General features: G+C 36.1%; 1 protein-coding gene across 2 annotated transcripts in view; it reads left to right on the forward strand.

The window, feature by feature from the left end:
• HOOK3 (hook microtubule tethering protein 3) overlaps positions 1–24570 on the forward strand; it is a 58114-nt gene that overhangs the window by 27565 nt on the left and 5979 nt on the right. Inside the window, exons 9-19 of one of the 2 annotated variants that reach the window (XM_083353728.1) lie at positions 1115–1278; positions 2716–2856; positions 4476–4677; positions 6315–6425; positions 8377–8464; positions 8831–8900; positions 10653–10793; positions 16430–16517; positions 20077–20111; positions 22101–22183; positions 23564–23664. In XM_083353728.1, coding sequence (XP_083209854.1) covers positions 1115–1278; positions 2716–2856; positions 4476–4677; positions 6315–6425; positions 8377–8464; positions 8831–8900; positions 10653–10793; positions 16430–16517; positions 20077–20111; positions 22101–22183; positions 23564–23664 — 1224 coding nt within the window. Of the gene's footprint in view, positions 1–1114; positions 1279–2715; positions 2857–4475; positions 4678–6314; positions 6426–8376; positions 8465–8830; positions 8901–10652; positions 10794–16429; positions 16518–20076; positions 20112–22100; positions 22191–22468; positions 22682–23563; positions 23665–24570 lie in introns of those variants that run through there. The other variant, XM_083353729.1, reaches the window with a different exon arrangement.

Below are 24570 nucleotides of genomic sequence, written 5' to 3' on the forward strand. Positions count from 1 at the left end.
GATTTCTGTTTCATAGCAAATCAAAGGGGTTTTTTTGTTCAAGTATACCAATAAATTAGGGTTGGTTGTAAAAAGAACCAGTGCACGAGGAGCAAATTTGTGATCCTGAGTCTTGTTTGCTTCAGAACTAATGGTACACATAATTATTGATAACTGAAAATCAGTCAGTCTTGTACCGTTGAGTGTATACTGTTAAAAAAGGGACATTGACCTGAGATAGCACTATATTTTTATTGCTTCATATTCCAGCATCTTAGTTTAGTGAATCAGATGAAGCTAGACCAGTCCAAATCTTTGTTTTGAGTAGCATTTTATACCTGGCAATATGGCCATAGATGTAGATTTATTGCCTTATTAAAAGTCCACAGAATGTTTATATAATACTCTAATATTTTCAGAGAGAGACAATCAGTGTGGTTTAGTAGTTAAGATGCTGGATAGGAGCAGGGAGAGTCAGGTTTTAATCCTTTTTGTTTGTTTGTTTTTAAGGAATGAGTGACTTTGAGCAAGTCAGTGTCTCTCAGTCCTAGATTGGGAAGTTGAGAAACATGTATCTAACAATTTGTACTGAACCAGCATAATACTGTATGACTTTCCGTGAAGAGGATTTAAGTTGCACTTAATTGATCCTGAATGATGATGGTGATGATGAAGATGATACTTTAGGGGAACTTCATATAATCTGATTCTTAAAATATCATTACAAATCAATATTTAGTGTTTCTAAATAGATCTTGCTGGTTTCATTAAAATATTAGTCCCAAATAACTATAGCTACAATTGCAATCTTATGAGTTCATTGTAGAAGTAATAATAGCAGAATCCTTCAAGGTATTTTAATTTCAGAAGAAGTTGCATCCAAATTATTCCGGTTATGTAGTAGGGTTATAGGTGAATGAGTTACACGTGGGGATGGCTACAGAATATATCTATTGCAGGTGTAGGCAAGTACACAAGCCCCAGTTGTTTGTCCTAGAAGGAAGAAATATTGGTAAAGTAATATTTCATTGTAACACATAGTTCAGATTCTAAGTGTTGGATTGTTTTTCCGTAATATTACCAAAGCATGCTCTTGGTCAGGCGTGGTTCATTTATTGTTGCAATTTGGTTACAGGTTGCCGCTTTGCAGGAAGAGAAAAGTAGTTTGCTAGCAGAGAACCAGGTCTTAATGGAACGCTTAAATCAGTCTGATTCCATAGAAGATCCAAACAGCCCAGCAGGACGTAGGCATCTACAGCTACAGACACAGTTGGAACAGCTCCAAGAGGAAACCTTTAGGTAGAGTTCCCCAATAATGGACCAGCTATTAAAGAATTGCTTATTTCATTCCTGTCTGCCATTAGAATGAAGAGTTCCCAATCAATTTTAAATTAATTTTATTGTTAAACAAATCAGGATAAAAATATGGCTGCGTACAACAATGTTAATAGTATAATTTATAGATTAATAGTAATAATGAGAAGAAAAGAAGGAAAAAATTACAAGTATTTGCAAATTATATTGAAACAACTCCGAGATATTTATCTTCTATCTATGGTTTGAAATGCTCATTTCAGATCTTGATAAATAACACATATTCCAAACTTTCGGTTGTATAATTGTTTTATTCACCCTCACTAAGTGCATCCAAACCTATTAGATAATTGCATTTGTAAATTGTTATACAATGATTTCAGTCAAATTACATAATCTTCATTATTGTGGTCACCAACCAACAATATTTAGGAAACCTAAATAGTAAAAATAGTAAAATTCTAAAGGTACTTTATGAATAAAATACTAAAAAGTCTTCTTATTGCTAAGTAATTATGTGCGTCTGTGTCTATTTGTAACACTTTTGGGGTCAGTGACTGATGAGGTATAAATTAAACCAGTATTGCTGGCATGCTAAGGATTAAAGAAGAAATTTGCCGTGTAAAGCAATAACAACTGAAATAAAATGTGTATGTTGATTGTGATTTATACACCAGGAACTGTGAAACCTTTTACAGTTGCCAATAATCCTAAAAATAAAAAGCCAATAAATTTGCCGCTTTTATGCCAGCTTTGCATAAAAGTGGCATTGATCATTAATGCTGTTTGTTTTGCTGACTTTAAAAATACATAATTAAAAGGCTACTTGATGTCTTGCTTCTAACTTCCTAGATATATTTCTGTCTAATTTCTCATTATTTGCTGTATAGCCTAGGAGGATCTAATTGGCAGCTGGACCTGAATCCACAGAATACTTTCATTACTTTAGGGAAAAGAAATGGTTTTCAAAGGCTCTATGCATATGCATGTTTTTTTAGTATGTAGTATTATTTATTAAGTAGATTATATGGCCACTCAACTCACAGACGATGACATGACATAAAGCATTAAAATACGACAACATGGCAGTGACAAATACAACCACACAGGTCACTTGATTGACTCTAAAGCAACCTGTAGTCTCCACGCCCATTAATAAAACCATGTCTGTGCCTGAATATATGTACCCAATAAGAATTAAGTTACAGTTTCTGAAAATTTTGACTGAGTGAAAATTATGATTTGCTGTTTTTTGAAGGTTTTCTGAGTATCCCAGAGACTTTTCCCCCTTAACTGGCAAAACACTATTCAGTGTTATTTATTTATTTACGTTTAAAAGTAGATACACAGAAGAGAAGAAAACTGCAAATCTTGACTGTAAGTACTTTTCCGTATGTAATATATTGTAGTGTTTTATTTCAGATTAGAAGCAGCAAAGGATGATTATAGAATTCGTTGTGAAGAGTTAGAAAAGGAAATTGCAGACTTGCGGCAACAAAATGAAGATTTAACAAATCTGGCTGAAGAAGCTCAGTCACTGAAAGATGAGATGGATGTATTAAGGTAAATCATTTTTAACCCCTTAGATTATATACTTTCTGATATATTCATTATCTGTTGATTAGAGTAAATCCAACATTGCATTCATTAATTCATCCATTTCATTCATTCATTCATTCATTCGTTTGTTCATTCGTTCAATAATTTCTATAGCTGTCCATCTCAGTCAATTACTCTGGCCAACTGCAATTGAAAATACTAAAAACATTTTAAAATATAAAAACACTAAAAACATCCAGATTAAATGTACGTAGGAACAAGATACTTGGCCAGTTCGCAATACAGCCAAGAATTGGGGGCCTCTAACACATTCAGCACCCGAGGCACGGGAACATAGCCAGGTTTTTAAGGCCTTATGAAAGGCTAACAAGGGTTCAGGCCATTGCAATCTCCAAAGGAAGGATGTTTCATAGAGCAGGGGCCACTGTGGAAAAAGGCCGTCTTTTGGTTTCCACCACTCACCACTCTTTAGCTGACGGGATCTGCAGCATGCCCATTCTGCTTGATCTAATTGGATGGGTAGAGACTCTTGGAAAAAGATTATCTCTCAGTTACCCTGCTCCTAAATTTGGCTATGCTCAATTAATACAATTTTTTACATGTGATGTTTCCTGAAATTTGTCTATCGGCTCCAATTAATATAAAGTACTCTAGTAGGCAAGATCACTACCACCGATGTAAACTTATCTGGATGCTCAGATTCTACTTCCAGGTTAAATCACTGAGAATTGGACATGGGGCTTTTACAGTTGTGCTGCTGTGCTCTATCTATTTGGGCAGTAACTGTCCATTTACTATAGCTTGGACAGTTTTATATTATGCTGTAGGATTATTATGTCTTCATTAACTTGTTCTGAATCCATCTTTTTAATTCCTTGTCAGCTGCCATGAGATTTTAGATGAAGAACTGGCATGTACTATAGGGGCATAATAGCATTGACTAGAGCGACCCCTTCAAATTTGGAGGTGTTCCTCCAAATACAAAAAAAAAAAAGGGCTTTCCTATTGTCTGTTTCCAAGAGGATTAAGGTCCCAACACTGGGAAGTCCCAATATGCCATTGCTGAATACAGCCAGGCATACACCCTAATGTTAACCACCCAACTTGGGTCTTGCAGTGAATAAAGACTCCTGGGATATTTCGTTTCTCCAAGAGTATAATTTACTAGACCAACATAGTTACAGAAGTAGCGAAGCCAACTTGGCTATTTTTGTGCACAAAAACCATAATTAACTTTCCCGTTCCCTCTTGGCCTACCCATAGTTATTTTTGCTTGGGTAACAGGCTCTTTAGTCTCACAGACATTCCCAGCAAATGACCTTGGGAGGCTGGCATTGTCTCATGCTTTGAGCCGGATTCTTGGTATTCCTTTAAACCCTCCCCACATCCCTCCCACTGTTGCTGACGTCAGGCTGTGAGCGGGAGTTGCGAAGCAAGCCGATTGGCAGCCATGACACCTGTCTTCAGTGACATCAAGAGTTGCTGTATGTATTTTCCTGTCCCTTTTCCCTGCAAGTAGCACAGCTTTAAGATACACGTAAGCAGATGACTCTAAGGCTACTCTTCCAATAAACTGAAAAGAGATTCTAGTAACTAAATCTTGGCGACACTTCTCTTTGTAGGCACTCATCTGATAAAGTTAACAAGTTAGAAAGCCAAGTAGAATCGTACAAAAAGAAGCTAGAAGATCTTGGGGATCTACGGAGGCAAGTGAAACTTTTGGAAGAGAAAAACACTATGTACATGCAAAACACAGTGAGCTTGGAAGAAGAACTGAGGAAAGCCAATGCAGCTCGCAGCCAATTGGAAACATATAAGAGGCAGGTGAGGGCAGGAACTAACAAATATATTCTGACAGTCTTACAAATAATTTATGTGGGTCACCTTGCCATTTCTACCGAGAGCCAGCGTGGTGTGGTAGTTTGGGTGCTGGAATAGGCGTGAGGTGGTCCCAGGCCTGAGATGAGGTAGTTTGCCAAATCCCTAGGGTTTTTTTTTCTGATTATGTGTTGGAATGATTTTATCTGGATGTATATTTTCTCTGTTAAATTATAATTGTTTTTTCCCCTTCCTTTTTATTATGTAGAGCTACTTGGGAGTCAGATAATTTTTCAATCAAGTCACAGTTGCTTCAGATGTTTGTTAATTTCTTCCTGTGATTTAGTTTATATGTAAATTAGACAGCTATGGCTTTTTACTATATCAAGGTTGTGTTGTTATGTTATGTGCAACCAGGCAGATGAATTATGAGGAACATATTTATGCAACTTTATTCTCAAAGCAAGATTTTAGTATTGGACTGTGATCTTTAATTACCTCATGGGGTAATCTTAAACACAAAGTTTTTTAGTTACCAATTTTGTTTTCATTTGTGTCTGTTGGTATAGTTCCTTATTGTATTCATTTCTATTTGTTATATATATATCAGTGAAAGAACAGACTTGAATAGCAAGTATAATTTTGCTAAATCAAAATGGGAAAATATCTAGTGATTGTGGGATGTAAACTCATCTTTTTCTTTCATCAATAAAGTTATGTGTTCTTTTCAATGCTCAGAGTCCAATTACTAACATTACTATTACTTAATATATTGCATACTATATTATAATAAATAGAAGAAATAATTAAATAATAAACCATTATATATTTCAGAATGCAAGACTGTCATTCCATGTTTCCCAACAGTACTGATTGCCACTGCTATGTTTTAATACAATACTTTATTTTTATGAAAAGGAACCTAAGCAAATTTCTGTATATTCCTGTGTCACTTCGTTGGAGCATTTTGAAGCATCTATTTTATTTGTCATGTTTGAATTCAATACAGAATTTAAAAGATTAAAACATTGTAAATGAATTTTACCAGTTTTAAGTTACCATTGGGGGACGCGGTGGCTCAGTGGGTTAGGACGCTGAACTTGTTGATCAGAAGGTTGGCAGTTTGGCGGGTTGAATCCCGAGTGCCGCGTAGCAGAGTGAGCGCCTGTTACTCGTCCCAGCTTCTGCATACCTAGCAGTTCGAAAGCACGTAAAAAATGCAAGTAGAAAAATAGGGACCGCTACGGTGGGAAGGTAACAGCTTTCCGTGCGCCTTTGGCGTCTAGTCATGCCAGCCACATGACCACGGAGACGTCCTCGGACAAGCGCTGGCTCTTCGGCTTTGAAACGGAGATGAGCACCAGCCCCTAGAGTCGGAAACGACTAGCACACATGTGCAGGGGAACCTTTACCTTTACCTTTTTAAGTTACCATTGAAATGCCATAGTTGTGGATTTGAATATATCTAATTAATTGAAATGAGAAGCTGAACCTGAATCTTGTGTTTGCTTCAGAGGAGAGGAGGAAGGAAGAAGGAAATATCAATTTAAAGGTTGTTGTGATTTGTCTTATGTTTATTACTGGCTCTTAATGAAGATTTACACTTTTATATTGATAAATGGTGATCCCTTTTGCTATTGCAGGTAGTTGAACTTCAAAACAGATTGTCTGAAGAATCAAAAAAAGCCGACAAACTAGAATTTGAGTACAAAATGCTGAAAGAAAAAGTAGATAGCTTCCAAAAAGAAAAAGATGTATGTATTCAACATATGAATGTTGCTGTTCCCTTTTGTACCTAAAATATTGATAATTAAAGTGGCTATTTTAAACATAGTGTATACGCGGTGGCTCAGTGGGTTAGGACGCTGAGCTTGTCGATCAGAAGGTCGGCAGTTTGGCGGGTCGAATCCCGAGTGCCGCGTAGCAGAGTGAGCGCCTGTTACTCGTCCCAGCTTCTGCCAACCTAGCAGTTCGAAAGCACATAAAAATGCAAGTAGAAAAATAGGGACCGCTCCGGTGGGAAGGTAACAGCGTTCCGTGCGCCTTTGGCGTCTAGTCATGCCGGCCACATGACCACAGAGACGTCCTCGGACAAGCGCTGGCTCTTCGGCTTTGAAACGGAGATGAGCACCGGCCCCTAGAGTCGGAAACGACTAGCACGCATGTGCGGGGGAACCTTTACCTTTTTATATATGTTTATTATGCATGTGTAGTCAGCTGTCTGAATTCTTCAGTTGTGGTTTTCTACTGCTCTTTTTTACTTTTCTTTTGATCTTGGCTTTTTATATAATCTTTTTTTAATATCCTCTGCCATTTGAGGATTCAGTGTGCAATTTATTTGTAGTATATGTTCTTAATAATTCAGCTTTGCTTTTTTGAGTTCTTTGTGCAAGTTTTCATTACTATTTTATTCAAGTCTGTGTTTGCCTCATAGACGATTCAATTAATTTGCTAGTTGAGGGCAAAAAACAAATTAATTAAAGAAGACAGATAAGGACGGGAAACAGAGTTGTATCATTATGATGCTTATGCTAAACTAATATCAAATCATAATTTAAATTTATTTATAAACCTATTGTGTTTTCTTCTGTTTTCTCTTTATTAGATTTTACATATCATGTTAATGTGCATACTTTTAGGTCTAGATTATCATGTTCACCTTTTCTTCCAATTAAAAATATTTCTTCCTCCTTTTCTTTATCACAGATCTTATAATAAAGTTTGAAATCTATATCTGTGTCTATTCAGTTAGATTATCTTTTCTTATAATCCATATAAAGATATAGTAATAAACTGAGCAGAGTAGAGGATTTAGTTGTTCATTAGCCGAGGGATAATAAGTTTTGTGATAGGCTAGTGTACTTAAGCAAGCATTGCTCTATTGATAAACCATAATGTACTGCAGTTCTCTTTTACTGTTGCAGGTGTATCATGATAATCCACATATCAGTTGTAGACTTTTGACCTAGTTTTTATTGACTGCATCCTTGCTTCCATTAATATGGAACATTGTACAATATGATTTCTGCTTACTTTATCATTAGTGTTTTCTATTGTTAAAAGGTTTCATGGATTTTAATAGATTTGTTCCAGAAATATTGGGCCATATTATGTGATACATAATTAAATATTCCTTCCCATTTTATAACTCCAACCTATTATATATTTCAGAAATACTAGTTGACTTATTTTCCTTTGAACTGAAATTTATAATAGATTGTAGAATGTTTAGGTATGTAATTGAAACATATTGACATATGACAAGGAAGTATGAGTACCAGTAAAGTGCCATCTGAACAGCTAGTTTCTGAGGGGGGGAAAAAGTCAATTGGGGTAGGTGGATTTGCTTAATAACTATAGCAATTCATTTAATGACTGCAGTAAACATGACTGTAAAAAAAACATGACCAGTTACATGATGACTCACTTTATAATCATCCTGACTTATGACTGAAAGTCTGGTCCCAATTGTGATTGTAAGACGAGGACTATCTGTAACATAACCTCATCCTTTTTGAACTGTCTATTGCAGGCATGTCAAACTCCCGGCCCGCGGGCCGGATGTGTCATGCCGAAACTGCGCCCACCCCATAACTGGCAATGGGGAAAAATCCGTGATACGTTGCGCAACGTCACGTGACGTTGTGAGTTTGACATGCCTGGTCTACTGGAATAGTGAAATATCTCTCTTTTTAAAATCTGTAGAGGCTAAGGACAGAGAGAGATTCTTTAAAGGAAACCATTGAAGAGATTCGTTGTATAAAAGCACAAGAAGGACAACTAACTACTTCAGGTAAGATTCTGGAAATGTAATAGTTTATAAGAAAATTATAACCTTTATTAAAACTTGCATCACTTTTTCCATTTTTGCATCTTGTTGGAGTATGAAAAGGAATAGTTCTGACTTAGGAACTATTTGTCATGTAAATTGTTTAGAATTAGGACAAATTGCTGTTTACCAAATTGTGAATTTTTATTGCAGGTTTGAAAATGTATACATTTAGGGATATTTTTATGAGAGGATAATATTTTGCTATGTTTTTACTCTGAATTGCATGCTTAAGTATTTATTGGGTTTGGATAGGAGAGTATTTTTTCATCTTCATTTACTATTCTATTCTGTTTAATGTTTTCTTTCTTCTCCATTACCTAAAAAAAGGATTATTACCTTTGGAAGGTCAAGAATCTTCTGACAGTTTAGCAGCAGAAATTATTACTCCAGAAATAAAGTAAGCTAAACATAAAATATTTTTATATGGTCATGCATTTAGCTTCATATATTACTGACATTTTATCAGGACTAAGATTAACAGTTCTTACTGATCTTGCCCAGTTTAAAATATTATCTCTGTTTAAGTTTAGTAAAAAAAAATGGGTTTAATCTTCCTTAGGCAAATATTTGAATCAATTTAATCCTTCCTTGAATTTCACAAGAATTGTGAGTGCATTTTTATCTCCTTTCTCTCCTCTTTTCATTTTTTTTAAAATGCATTCTATTTTAAACTAAACTATTGAAGACCCTGTTGAATAAAAGGAGATGGGGAGTATACATGGTCTATTTTATGAGAGCAGATTAGCATAAAATAGACCAAAAATTGATGATATTTAACTGTAACCTCACTCATTTAATTTGTTCAGTTTCTACTATACTTATGTTTTCATCTCTGGAGCTTCCTGATGCTCTTAAATGGAAATTAATTTTGGAGTAAATGAATCAAGCTAGTATTAAAATTATGTTTCTTAACTTTATGGAGTTAGAGATGGTTTATAAAATATACCAATAAAATTGATTAGTGCATGTTAAAATAGAGCTAGTTAGAAAATAAACATCCTCATTTCTGTGGCTTTAAAAGTATGAATTAGTGTTTTCTGAGTTCCTGTGGATGCATGCGAAAATAGGAATCTGGATGTGGGTTAACCTTCATTGAATGGCAGCAATGGAAGAGCCAAAGATAAATTGTACAAAAATTGAGCAGCTTTCTGAAGAAAAGCAGGGGGGAAATTATTCTGTTAGGTGACAGGAATGGATGAGTAGAAATGAGAAAGAGAGTACAAAAATGGGATTATACTGTTGTTGCATATAGGTAATCCTCATTTATTGATCACAGTTGGGATTGGAAAATTGGTCCTTAAACAGAAAGGTCGTTAAGTGAAACTATGGCTGATCATTAGACCTTACTTCAGCTTTCCTTTGCTTTACGTATCTGTGAAGGTCGCATATGAGAAGCTTGGTCCTAAAGTTATTTTTTCATCACTATTGTAACTATGAATGATCATTGCAGTTGCTAAATCAGGACTACCTGTTCAAATTGAAAAGGAATGAATCTAAAAATCACAACTGATATGATTATTTATGGTGAAAAATTGTTTGTGATGAAAGATAGATTTAGTGAAGGATACAAGGGAGATGAGAATTTCTGAAAAGCCATTTTTTACCTCAGGAGTGAGCTTGGGAGAAAATGGATGTGGAAGTTAATCTAGGTTTGGTTATACAGAAAGAGTGAGTAAGGATTTGATCACAAAAGTAATATATGAAGAAAGAATAAATGAATAAGGGGAAGAACATGAAAATCATGGATGGGTGGAGCTAATGAGATCTTGTAAAAGAGAACAATTAACATAGACTATATGAAGTAATGTGTAGATGCGATAAAAGCAAAATGGTTTGCAAGGATAGAAAGCCTGGAGAAGTATACCAATGATATTGTTGTCAACTGGATGAAGCTATTGCGGGGGGGGGGGGGGAGTTCGCGACTTTAGGATTCTCATTATTTCTGCATAAATATGATCTAATGCAAGTCCTAAAACTAGATCAAGAAGACTGAATTAAACAAATTTGTTCACTTATTGAGAAAAATGATCCAAAGTAGATTGATGCTGTCCAACATATGGTTACTTCACAATGCAGACTTTCTATAGTGATGGTATCAATCTTTCCCAAAGTGGGACACTATTTCATTACTCCTGCTTTGTTTCTCAAGGGAAAAGCTTATTCGCCTTCAACATGAAAACAAAGTGCTAAAACTTAAACAGGAGGTGTCTGACAACGAGAGGATTGCTTTGCTGCAGAGTCTCTTGGATGATGCCAATCTGAGAAAGAATGAATTAGAAACAGAGAACAGGTAAGAAGGTGCTGTTTTTCTTTTAGAGTAGTGAGGTGGAAGCGGATTGGAACCACTTGCTTCCACTTTAAAGATATTAAAAAGAAATTTTTTTTTTGGCTGGGACTGCACGTTATTATTTATGTTAAGGTCGGAAGACTCCCAAGGATATATTGGAGTGGTGAGGTAATAACATCACTAGAGTGAGGGTCAGAATGTGTGTCTTTTTTTTTTTTTAAAAAAAAGGATATTTATGTGTTAAGCCTAATAGAGGCTTTACTATATGTATCTTGCTATATTTTCTGTAGCAATATATTATCCATTGCAGGCTTGCTGGGCCTGTTACAGATTCACTAAAGCCCCTTTAATCAGGCTGTTTCAGGGTGACCCAGGATGGCCTTCATGGCTACCATAATGGTCCTGAGGCACAAGGCCACGCCATCCTTCACCCACTCCTAGCAACCCTTTATTTTGTCCTGTTACCACTCTCATGATGTAGACGTGGGGTTGGAGTTTGAGAGACTTTGAGGCTGCCAGAAGAGCAAGAACCCAAACTTTGTATCTCACTCAACACCTGAAGCAGTAAAAGGGGAAATAAAGAAGAGGAAAAAAGGAACACTATATCCCAAAGATACTTTTTCACGAAGCAACTGGACTTTCTTTTTCTTTTTTTTTTCTTTTTTTTTATTGAAAAGTTTTAACATACATTTTATCTTTAACAGTCCCCCCTCCCCCTCCCCTCCCCCTCCCTCCCTCCCCCTCTCCCCCTCCCCCCCGACTTCCCAGAGCTAAGTACAAGGTATAAAAAAACAATCATAAACATCCATATGCTAACAACCATAAACTCTAAAATCTATCACTCTCTAGCTCATATAGGATAACTACAAACACTATTAATATAAGATATATAAAAGAAAAAAAGAAAAGGAAGACTTATTCAAATGCTACATGAAACTTTTTAGTCCCATATTTGTTCTGGATATACTCAGTCCATTTTCTCCACTCCATAATATAACGTTCTTGCGAGTGATCTTTCAAATAAGCCGAAATCTTTGCCATCTCTGCCAGGTCAGAAACCTTTAAAGTCCACTCTTCTATAGTCGGCAGTTCCTCCTTCTTCCAATACTGACCTATTAAGAGTCTTGCTGCCGTAATTAAATTCAACATCAGCTTAGTGTCCACAACCGTAGCATCTGTAATTATTCCCAACAAAAAAAGTTGCGGACAAAACTTTATCCTTTGCTTGAAAATCTTCTGCATAATCCACCAAATTTTTATCCAAAAGGCCTTAACCTTTTTACAAGTCCACCATATGTGAAAATATGTTGCATCTTCATCTCCACATCTCCAGCATTTTGGCTGATAGTTCGGATACATACTTGCAAGCTTTTTAGGATCTAAATGCCATCTATAAAACATTTTATAAAAGTTCTCTCTTAAGTTTTGAGCTTGTGTAAATTTTACCTTCCTCACCCAAATCTTTTCCCACGTGTCCATTGTAATAACTTCTTGGATGTTTTGGGCCCATTTTATCATACAATCTTTAACCAGTTCTGTTTCTGAGTCAATTTCTATCAATGCAAGATATATCCGTTTAATATGTGCTGGACCCTGATTTCTAATTTGCTTTATCAGATTTTCATCAGTCATTGTAAAACCAGTTTTCTGATCTTCTTTCCACCTGGCCCGTAGCTGAATATATTGAAACCAAGTTTGAACAATCTTCTCATCTCGCAAGAGGCTGTATGGTTTCAGACACCAGACATTTCTTTCCAAGCTTAAAATCTCCTTGTACGTAGTCACATCATGTTTAAAACCAACATTTATATTTTCTATTGCGTGTTTTGGGATTGCCCACAATGGTATCTTACAGTCTAACTTATGTCTATACTTCTTCCAAACTCTCAACAATGCCTTTCTTAAAATATGCACTTTAAACACATTGTCTACCTTCTTATCATACAACAAATATGCATGCCAGCCAAACAACAAGTCATGGCCCTCAAGATTTAATAATCTCTCTTGTGTCAAATTAATCCAATCACTTATTCCTGCTAACGCAGCAGCTTCATAATATAATTTAAGATTGGGCATTTTAAGACCACCTCTTTCACGAGTATCCTGCATAATCTTAAGTTTAACTCGTGGCCTTTTCCCTGCCCAAACAAATTTATTGATACCTCGCTGCCATTCCTCCAGATTAGAATCTTTCTTAAGAACCGGTATCATTTGAAATAAGAATAAAAATTTAGGCAGGACATTCATTTTCACTGCTGCGATTTGCCCCAACAAAGACAATTGCAATTTTTCCCAGCTCTCCATTTCTTTTTGAATTTTTCCCCATAATTTTTCATAGTTATTTTTATATAACTTTGTATTAGAGGGCGACAGAAGCACCCCCAAATATTTGACCCTTTTAACAATCTCAAATCCAGTTAATCCTTCTAAAAGAGCCTTTTGCGATACTGTCATATTTTTGGCCAGAATTTTAGTTTTTTGTGCATTAACTTTAAATCCAGAAACCTTCCCATATTGCATTATTATCTCCATCAGGTCCACAACAGAGTTCTCCGGCTGGGTCACTGTAACAACCAGATCGTCTGCAAACGCTCTCAATCTATAATCCTGATCTCTAATTTGTATACCCTTAATTCTTTCCGAGTTCCGTATTTTTACCAATAATATCTCCAATGTTAACACAAATAACAAAGGCGATAACGGACACCCTTGCCTTGTGCCCTTCTCAATATTACATGCTTCTGTCAAGCTATTGTTAACTATTATTCGGGCAGTTTGTTTTTGATATAATGCCCTAATTGGTTGCAAAAATTTATCCCCAAAATTCATTTTATCTAAAACTTTCATCAAAAATTGCCAGTTCAATTGATCAAAGGCTTTTTCAGCATCTAAAAAAATTAGCGCCGCAGGGATCTGGTTGTTCCTTTCCAAAAACTCTAACACATCAACTATATGCCTCACATTATTTTTCATTTGCCTACCACTAATAAACCCAGTTTGGTCCCCATGAATCACCTATTGCAGCACCCTCATCAATCTATTAGCCAACACCTTAGCAAATATCTTGTAATCTGTATTTAAAAGTGATATTGGTCTATAATTTTTTACTTGAGTAGCATCTTGATCTTCCTTCGGAATCAAAGAGATAAAAGCAGGTCTCCAAGACGGAGGCACCTTTCCCCCTCTCTGAATTGTCTGGAACAGTTCCTTTAACAGTTTTATCAACTCTAATTGTAAATTTTTGTAGTAAGCCGCAGTCAAACCATCCGTACCTGGCGCTTTATCCACCTTCAATTCCTTAATTGCTGTAAGAATTTCTTCTTCTGTTATCAATTGATTAATCTCCTCTTTTTGTGCTTGCGTAAGAACCGGGATGCTAGCATTCTCCAAATATACATCAATGTCTTTTTCATTAATCTTCTCCTTAGCATATAATTTAGAATAAAAATCCACAAAGGCTTCCTTAATAAGATCCTGTTGAAACACAACCTTTCCCTTATGCTCAATTTTATCTATATTAGAAGCCCTTTGCTTTTTCCTCAGTCTGTAAGCTAGCCATCTACCTGGCTTATTAGCATTGCAAAAAGTATTATGCCTGGCAAACCGCAAATTGGTTGCCACTTGGTCAGCCATTAGTTTGTCAAATTGTCCTCTTAATAGCTTAATAACCTCCTTAGTCTTCACATCCAATGGGTTCAAAATCAAGGCCTTTTCTTTTTCCTTAATTTCATTCTCCAATTCTTTCCTTCTGGCTTCCAAAGTACGTCTGTGTTTATTATTCATATATATCAACACCCCTCTCATATAGGCCTTGCTAGCATTCCAAACCATGTCCATAGAAGTATCCTTATTCATATTAATTTCAAAAAAATCCTTCATCCGCTGTTTACATTCTTCCACATTTCTCTGATTTCTAAACAAATTCTCATTTACGCGCCACGAGCGCCTATCTCTATTGTCCTTATTAATCTCTAACCAAACTGGACTATGGTCAGAAATAGCTCTTGCACAGATCTTTACCTTCTTAATCCTAGAAAAAAAGTCATTAGTCAGCAAGATAAAATCAATCCTGGAAAAAGATTGATGTCTATCAGAAAAAAAAGTATAATCCTTTTCGTGCAGGTGTGTGTCACGCCAAATATCTCGCAATTCCAGATCATCCTTCATTTCAAAAAAAGATTTAGGCAATCTGGCATGACTCGGAGCACGCTTAAAAGAACCAGCCATATCTATCTGTACATCCAAAACACCATTCCAGTCCCCCATAAAAATAAACGATTTGTAATCCAACTGGGTAAGCTTTGTATGAAGTAAACTAAAAAAGTCCGCCTGTTGTTGTTGTTGATTAGGGGCATACAGTCCAACTAAAAGCGTTTTTTTGCCTTCTAGCAACAAATCTATCATAACATATCTTCCATGCTTATCTGCTTCAATTAAGTCCACTGTTAAAGCACTTTTAACATAAACAACCACTCCATTTTTCTTGTTCATTGCAGAGGCAACAAATTGCGTGCCCAACCTTGAGTTCGATAAATACTTTTGGTCCATAACCCTAATATGCGTTTCTTTTTCTTTTTTAAAGACATTTCGCTTCTCATCCAAGAAGCTTCGTCAGCTCTTGACTGGATGGTGGGAAATGGAAGGATTTATACTCCTTGCAGTCAGCTGGTCATTTGCATTCCTTTAGAGAGCTGTTGAGGCCACCTGGAGGTTTATATGTGTTGTCAGGGTCACCTAAGTAGTGCAAATGGGTGTGGAGTCCTCTTGGAACTGTTGAAAGGACCGTGTGGTAGACTGGAGATAGATGATGTCATATCCCTCCTGCTCTGTTGAGGGAAGGCTGTTCGGTTTTGACATAGATGGTCTCTTTGACCCCTCTTTCAAACCAGTGGTCCTTTCCATCCAAAATGTGGACTTTGCTGTCTTCGAAAGAGTGGCCTTTGTCTTTTAAATGCATTGTAACCCATTTGGACTCAGATAAACCTCCAGGTGGCCTCAAGGACCTTCTAAAAGAATGCAAATGACCAACTGTCTGCAAGAAGTATTCCACATCTCTCCAGTCAGTGCTGAAGGAGCTTCTTGGATGAGAAGCGAAATGTCTTAAAAAAAAAAAGGAAGTCTAGTTGCCTCATAAAAAAGCAACTTTGGACAACTATGACCTGAATGACTGAGAATCTCCATAAACAAGAAGACTATATGTGTCCATTTTTGTGCCGGTTCCAACTGAAGCACTCAAGAAACTCCATTGAAAAAAACCAGCAGTTTGGCATGTATTTTAGTGGTGTGATCTTGAACTGCTAGAGATGCTGGAAAAATGAGAATGAAAAATAACAAGGAGCCTATGGCAGAAAAATCATCCACTTGATTCAAATAACACTGTCTTTCAGATAGTCTGTGATGTACTTACAACATGTTTGTGACTTCATTGACTTCTACCGTAATTTAGGAAGAGACATAGTACTATTGTTTCATTTGAAGGACAGGAGAATGTGCTAATAAGAAAATAAAACCTTAAGGCCATTATTTCCATAAATATTTCTAAACACCCACAAGATCCTTGTCAAGCAGATGATTCTTTTAGGAGAAAAATAAACCCATTGGTTGCTTCTTAAAAGTTTAATCTTGTTTCTTATTTCTAGGCTTGTAAATCAGAGATTGCTTGAAGTACAGTCTCAGGTTGAAGAATTACAGAAGTCTTTGCACGAGCAAGGATCAAAAGCTGAAGATGTAAGTGGAAAGATATACAAATACATGGTCCCAAATGTTCTGGTGCCCCCTACTTTCCTGCTAAAAATATTATTTTTTCTGTCAAATTTAATTGCTTTCATATCTAAAGGCAAAATGGTGTCATTTTCAGTTTCTACCCTTTTTAATTGATGAAGTGCCTACCTTCTCTCTCCCTCCCCCCCAAAAAAAATGTTCTTAGTGAAATCTAATTGATTTTCTCAAAAGAAAAGCTGATGGTTTTTTAAAAAAAAGCCTACATTGGCATTCAGGTCTCTGTCAGAAACCTGATGGGACAGTGAAAGGAACAGCTAAGATGGGATGGGATTGGAGTAGATATTTCCAGCTGGAGACTCGGCTGGCATCCACCTTTAAACCTATACACGTGGCAACAATAAAAACTACAACTTTCTGGATAGCTAATAATTTACTTGATATAAAGATTCGTTTTCTGACCTACAGGCAATATATATCAATGTGCATATTGATTTTCAGCATTGGAACTATGATAACACGAGAGTGTGGTTTTTCCCTTCTAGACATGATAAATGCATTGGAGCAAATTAAACGGATACGTTGCTTAATATGTTCGCAGCACAAGTCTGCCCTAAGTGCTGAGACTCCCAATTCCCTCCCTTTTCACTTTGTGAGCAAAACCATTTTAGATTTGTACATTCAATAATTAAGGAGAAATCGTCATTTAAAATCTAATTTATTATATAAATAAAGAACCTGAGGTTTGGATAAAATATATCGCAAGCATTATGTTGGTTCTCCATCACAGATTCTATTTTAGGCGCATTTGGCAAATTATTGTCGCATATTGGATCAAAACCTTGTCCATGCAAAAAAAAAAAATTGGGATTATAATGATCCCTTTTTTATTGTTCCATATTTGAGTTCATCTTTTTTTGTAAAGTTAACCTTGTTTATTGTAGCACCTGCTTTGAGTATGAACGCTCACTCCTACCCTTAATACACCTTTGTGGTAGTTTTTCAGAATTCTCTAGAGGATGAGATAGGAGAAAGAAACCTTAGCGAGCACAGAAAGAGAAGATAATGCGCATGCTCTGTGAGAATGCCTTGCTTTAATTGTAATATCTTCAGAAAAGATACTAAACAGTTTCTTCTGTTGGCTGCTGTTCACTTCATACTAAACTGTCGCCTCTGTCTCTTGGCATGGGTTTCTGCGCAAGGCTATTGTGAGTATGGCTTTCTATTTATTTCCACCTGCTCTGAATCAGTCTCATTTGTGGCTGATTCTGATTTGTTTAATTGGACAAGATTTCAATTCTGTTTTGCATGCTACGTGTGCTAGCTGTGCGTCGTTTGATTATTTTTGTATATGTTGTCCTTCCGGCAGCTTCCACACATGTCTTGTGGCATGTTTTCATAGAAACAGGTAGGCATGTGATTTGAAATGTCTGAGCTTGCACCTAAATTAAGAGTTTAATCCATTAGGGGTTTCCTCAAGTTACTTCTTGAGTGACATGGTCCTTATATTTATATTTAGTTGAGATGGTTTAATATAAAGTAGTGGCCAAAATTGTGGAAACCTTTTGGGGAAAGTATTTTTGAGGTTTGATGGCTAATAACCCCCCCTTTCTTTTTTTGGAGTAGTACCATAAAATTATATATCAATGGAAAGCTAATTTAATCAAGAATGTAATGCAACAAAGTTTGTTCAATTATCTGTATTGTATTCTATGAAAAGTTATAGCCAAATAACAAGAAAAAGGAAGCACAACTTGCTTAGGTTGATATCAGGTAGCTTTCCTTCATGTGATTGTAGCCAATGAGCATGAGGGTTTACAGAGCCAATCAGATGTCATCTTGTTTTGGCAATGAGCCAATCAGATCAGTAGGATTCAGTTATTGACGTCATGTATTGAAGCCGAGAGGGCATTTATCAGTGTGTTATGCGATCGCTATCAAGTTGGTTGGGGTTTTTTTTTGTGTTCTTTCATTTAGTGAACTTGTAAAACGTAATAAAATTAAAGTAATGGTGCAAAGAGTTGAGTGGTTGCCCAGAAAGCGATGTAAAATAGTATTATTAAGTGAACAAGACTACAGTTATAAAGAAATTAGAAGAACAATTGGTGGAAACTTAACCAAAGGTGGCATTTCTACTGTACTTTTCCCAAAAGGTTTCCACAATTTTGGCTACTACTGTAGTATAAAATTCCTTCATACTGTAGGAATTGATGTGAAATACTAATGCAAGTAATCAGATTATTTCCGAATCATACATGCACATTTTTTCTCTTGTGTATTCAAACTATGGAAAGGGCTTTGGTGTTGTCATGTGTGAGATAACCCAAATAGATACATTGTTGGTTTGTGAAACACTTAAAACACCCATGATAATGTATATCATCCATAAAATGTCCATGGTAAAATTTCAAAAGACATTTCAGCATATAGTCTTAGCTATAATGCTGTTAAATTGGATTATATTTACAGTTCTTTCATCTCAGTCCAATGAGAATCAATCATGTCTTTCTGTCTCTGGAAAAGAGATAAAGGGAGCATAACTCTTGTTGATTTTTGCTTGAACCCTTAGTGACTTTGGACACAGCTGACACCAATATGCTCCTGGATTATCACTGGGGGTTGGAGCGTTTAATCTGTTGCAAATGGGGTTTCGCTCCTTTAGAAAGAATGGGTCCGGAGGAGCTTTTAAAGTCATCATTATCATTGGAGGTCCAGGTGACCTCTGTAGTTAGAACTGCCTATTGCTATTCATTGATATACAAATTATGTCCTTTCTTGTACAGAGATAATCTAGCTATACTTACTCACATGCTTGCAACTTCATACTTAAATTATAGCAGTGTCCTCTATATTGCTCTGCCCTTGTATTCGGTACAAGTTGCATCAGCTAGGTTGCTGAGTGACACATGAGCTACGCACGCATTATGACTCTTTTGAAGTAACTGTTATGGCTGCCAGTTAGTTGTTGAACTACTTTCAAGGTTTTGGTTATGACATATTAACCCCTAAATAACTTGACCCAAATTGCCTTCATATTACTAGACTGGGTTAGTAACTAGTTACTGAAATAATGAAACGTGGTCCTGCTCTGTAAACCAGGAGTTGCTGAATATTGGGTGGGTGTTCTCTGTGACAGCACTGATGCTGTCACCCTGACTTTTGAGGGCGGTGGGGGGGCACCTGACTTAACAACCCGTAGTTACATATTCAGAACTTACCCTTTCATCCAATCCTTCTCAATTTGAATGTTGGAACGAAAAAGAAAATCTTTTATTGCATCTTTTAAGGACTGTTTTACAGAATACTGGTTTATATTATTTTGCATTCTTTTAAGTATTTTTAATTATTTCTATTGCTGTTTTTTTATTAAAAACTACTTTGAGATGCTTTGGCTTATGAAGAGATAGATAAATACTGTGAATTTGCATATAAACATGTAAGGAGAGAAAGTCTAGTTCTTTTCCCTGTAAATTCTTTGTCCCAAATTTCAATCATGCTTCGGTTAAAAATATAGATAAAAATATACAGCTTTGTTTGTGTCAAGTAATTTTTTTTCTTTCATTTATAGTCAGTCATTCTGAAAAAGAAACTTGATGAACATCTGTAAGTAATAAAAATCTTCCTCTCGGTTTTTATAATAATAATAAAAACTATTTGTATTGTATGGAGTATAATTAGGACCGAATCACTTAAAATTGCTTAGTATATTAATATTAATTCTGCTCTCACACTCTTATCTTGTGGTGTGAATATATAGTGTGTGTTCTCAGTTTAATAAACCTATCCTGTAGGCCTTAGAAACAATATTTAATAATTTGATAAAGTGTTTAAAACATGTTTTGAACTAGGAATGTCCTTATTACATAAGTAAGCAAGCAGAATAAATACAATTATTAATTTAAAGTAGTAGTATCTTTGTAAGAAGTCAATACTGAGAGGAGTGAAAGTGAATCTGTTATCACCAAAGTCTTGTCAACTCATACTGACTAATTAAGAAAGAAATATGTGTGTATCTGGGATTGGTGTGGGGGATAAAGTGTGTGTGTGCTTTTATATGTTTGTGTGTATTCACTCTCCCCCCCCCCCAATACTTATACATTCCTGCTGGTGCCAGGAATTAGGTAATAAGCTACACTAGTTCTGGGGCAGCTGGATTTATAATTCTATTAGTTTATAGGTATGATAACTCCTACCTCTTAAAAGAAATGGGATTTCTAATGAAGAGGATTAATTTTTGACATTTAATGATGGGTTTATATTGTTAACAGTATTTACTAATCTCTCTGTGTGTATATAGTCTTAGCATATTTGTATAGAGTATTGTAGCACACTATATTTGTATATACTAACTTTTATTAGGGTCATGGAATAAAGTTCCAAGTAATAACATATGCAACAAGCATATGGATAGAAATTTATCTAAGAGATAAATTGCTAATACACACCAATAAATAGCCAAGAGCCTTCAAATAACAGATCTAATGAAACCCCGAGTCTCCTTCCAGCAATCAGGATTAAATGTCATAATTAGACTGGGGCACCTTAGAACTACCCATACTAAACAGTGTTCAGGAAATAGGAAATCAATTGAAAGCCTTAGAAGAAGATAACTGAATGGAAATGATGGTTCCTCTTCTCTTGCAATAGCCTACCCTAGGCCTTTCCCAATGGTGGGATTCAGCCAGTTTGCACCACTTCGGCAGAACCGGCAGCTAATTTTTTGTTGCCCAGGCCCAGAATGGACTTCCGGAAGCGGCATCCACACAGACAAGTGGTTGTTCAGATATTTGAATCCCACCACTGGCCTTTCCCCAAAGTTCTCCTGCCTTCCAAAGATAACCCAGTAATTTCCTGGGAACCTTAAGCAGCTCTTTAGGGATGTCCGTGTGCAGAGCTCAATGTTCCAAGAGGTTGACTCCAGTCTCTTGCCTCCACCATTGACCTCTTGCTCCCTTGCTAATGGTGATGGCTGCAGCATTCTCACTGGATTCTCCTGCAGCCATTTGTTGATTCCTAAGGAAATCATTTCTTCCTCATAGGCCTACCAACAGAAATGGAACTGGGCATGGTTCTGGTTCCTCCACTTCCCATCTTTTTCAACATTTCTTTTCACTAAATATTAACCGACCCAGCATATATCATCTGTAGCCACATCAACAATCTCTAAAGTTCACATTCCCTTGTCCAGGGGAAGGCAAGCTTGGCTCTTTTATGACTCGTGGACTTCAACTCCCAGAATTCCTGAGCCAGCCATGCTGAGGGGAAAGGGAGAGGTTTCCATGCTGAGCTATGCTGGCTCAGGAATTCTGGGAGTTGAAGTCCACGAGTCATAAAAAGAGCCAAGGTTGCCTACCCTTGCCCTTGTCTCTTTACTTTCATTATTTTTTCCTTAATTTCCACCTAATTCTAAGCGCCCAAAAATAAAAATCAGAAACAAACAAAACTAGCAGCTAATATTAGTTTCTGACAAAACTATTTCTTTGCTGAAATCATTCACAGTTATGGTATCCTAATTTCTTCTCTCTTTAATATTGATCCAATTAAGAGTGACGAAGCAGTTGTTTTATCTGTAAACTCTCTTCTTCTTTGCAGTGAAAAGCTGCATGAAGCTAATAATGAGCTTCAGAAGAAACGGGCAATCATTGAAGATTTAGAACCTCGTTATAACAATAGTTGTGAGTAGTTCTTTTTATTTCAAATAATTTAATCGTAACTGATTTTTTTAAAGCCCAAATTTATTAGTTTATTTTCCACCAAAACTGTGAATAAAGATCTTAAACACAGCTCTTATTCTAAGGCTTAGTTGCTATGTAATATTTATTTTTGCTAATGAAATAAAACCTGGTTAATTGTTCCCTTATTATTTGGGTCATACAGTAGCATATGCTTTGAATGTAATTCACTCAGTAGCAGAAATGAAATATACATAAACTCCTCTGTTTTCTTCTTTCAACATCCAGCAATACATAGAGACTCCTTTGGAAATTATCATACAGGCAGTCCTTGACTCACAACCATTCATTTACTGAACTTTCAAAGTTACAGTGGCACTGAAAAAAGTGACTTATGACCATTTTTTCACACTTATGACCATCACAGCAGTCCCATGATTCAAAGTTTGGACGTTTGGCAACTGGCATGTATTTACGATGGTCACAGTGTCCATGGCATCACCTTTTTCACAGTCAGTGGGGAAGCCAGATTCACTTCACAACTGCAGTGGTTCTCTTTACAACTGCGACAAGAAAGGTTGTAAAAAAAAATGTCCTTGCTTAGCAACATAAATTTTGGGCTCAGTTGTGGTTGTAGGTCAGGGATTACCTCTATGGCTGCTCTAGGGGAAATTCTCAAAGTAGATTTTTGAACACTACTTAACGACCCTTTGTGTAATAATGGTCCGAAGCTATGACAGCCTTGGAAGAAGTGATTTATGGCCCATCCTTGAAGGCAGGACTGTTGGGTTGCCTCAGAAGTCATCTGATCTCAATTCAGGCACTTTGCAACTGGCTTGCATTTTACAACAATGGCAGTGTCTTCTTGTTGCATGGTCATGCTTTGTGACTTTCCCAGCCAGTTTTTCCTAGATGTGCGTGAGAACAATGGCAAAAATGATGGTAAAATTGGGTCCAGTAATGTGATGCCTCACTTTACGACCGTACTGAATTACAGTGGAAATTCTGGTCCCAATTGTGGTTGTAAGTCAAGTACTACCTTTATGCACTCACTGTAAATATGACTTTGGTTGTATTGCTTGTTTGGAAAGATAAGTAGAATTTGTGTATAACTGCATAAACATTTAAGGCAAGGGTGCCACACACATTTTTGCTTAATGCAGATGCCATCCACTTCTTATTTGTAATCAGAAACAGAAGTGTCCTGTTCTATCTTCATCCAGTTTTTAGAATTCCTTGTAGTCAACATTCAAATATATATTCTATTTTTTATGTTTCTTCATTGTATTTAATCTGATTTAATCTGCTGTTTAGTATGTCTAACATCTGAAAACTCTTAAAACTTTGCATTATTCTGAAATGTGACATCTTCTCTAAATAAAGCACTCAGAATAGAAGAATTACAAGAAGCTCTGTATAAAAAAGAAGAAGATATGAAGCTAATGGAAGAACGATACAAAAAATATTTGGAAAAGGCTAAAAGTGTAAGCAATTTCATGTTTTGCTAACATTGTCCTCCCTCTACAACTTTGACAGATAGTCAGATGGTGCTAACATAATGTAGAATAGCTAATAAATAGTCTCTGAGTTGCAGCTCTGACTGCTTTATGTTACATTGCCTTATTATTTCATTTAAACCTATTTTCAAAATGCTAAATTAAAACCCAAAATAACTGGGTGGATGTAAATGTGTGTTTATGCTTGTGTCTGTATTTAACACATTTATAAAACAAATAGAATTTCTAATCCAAACATGCTGACTACCATGAGAAATTGGTGAATAGAGTCCAATTTGTATTAATATACTGTAATTATATTGATATTGATACTGATATTGATCATTGAATGGCAAGATAATTTATTTATGAACTGTCACTTCCAGCTTTTGTTATTTACTATACCTCTATCACCATTTGCTGTACAACTTTGTATCTTTTGTTAATTCCGTTAAGTGTGCTGAATGAGGAATGGGCCTTGAAGGTAATCTTCCCTTTCACCTGCCACATTTAACAATCAAAATTTCAACTGCTGGACTGAACAGAATTTATCTTGGGATGTGCTACTGTTTGTATAGTGAGAATTCCAAGCAGGAGATCTTCAGCAGCCAAGTCCAAAAATATATATTCAATCAAATATGGAATTACTTGTTTTGAAGAGGAGAAACATGAGAGCCAGCAATAAATAGTATAGGTATATTGTAAGGGTAGAGTGTGAAAAAACAGATTTCACTTTGCTGTGAATCTTGGTGAAAGATTCTAGGTCAGCCATCATCTTCCATTCTATCTTAGCTCACAAGGCATTTTCTCAGTTATCCTAATGTCTTCCATACTGGGTACTTTGACTGTTCTCAACTTGCTTGATTCATGTTGCATTCTTACTGTGATTCCTGT

Source organism: Vipera ursinii (genome assembly GCF_947247035.1).
Source record: "Vipera ursinii genome assembly, chromosome: 2".
Taxonomy (NCBI): domain Eukaryota; kingdom Metazoa; phylum Chordata; class Lepidosauria; order Squamata; family Viperidae; genus Vipera; species Vipera ursinii.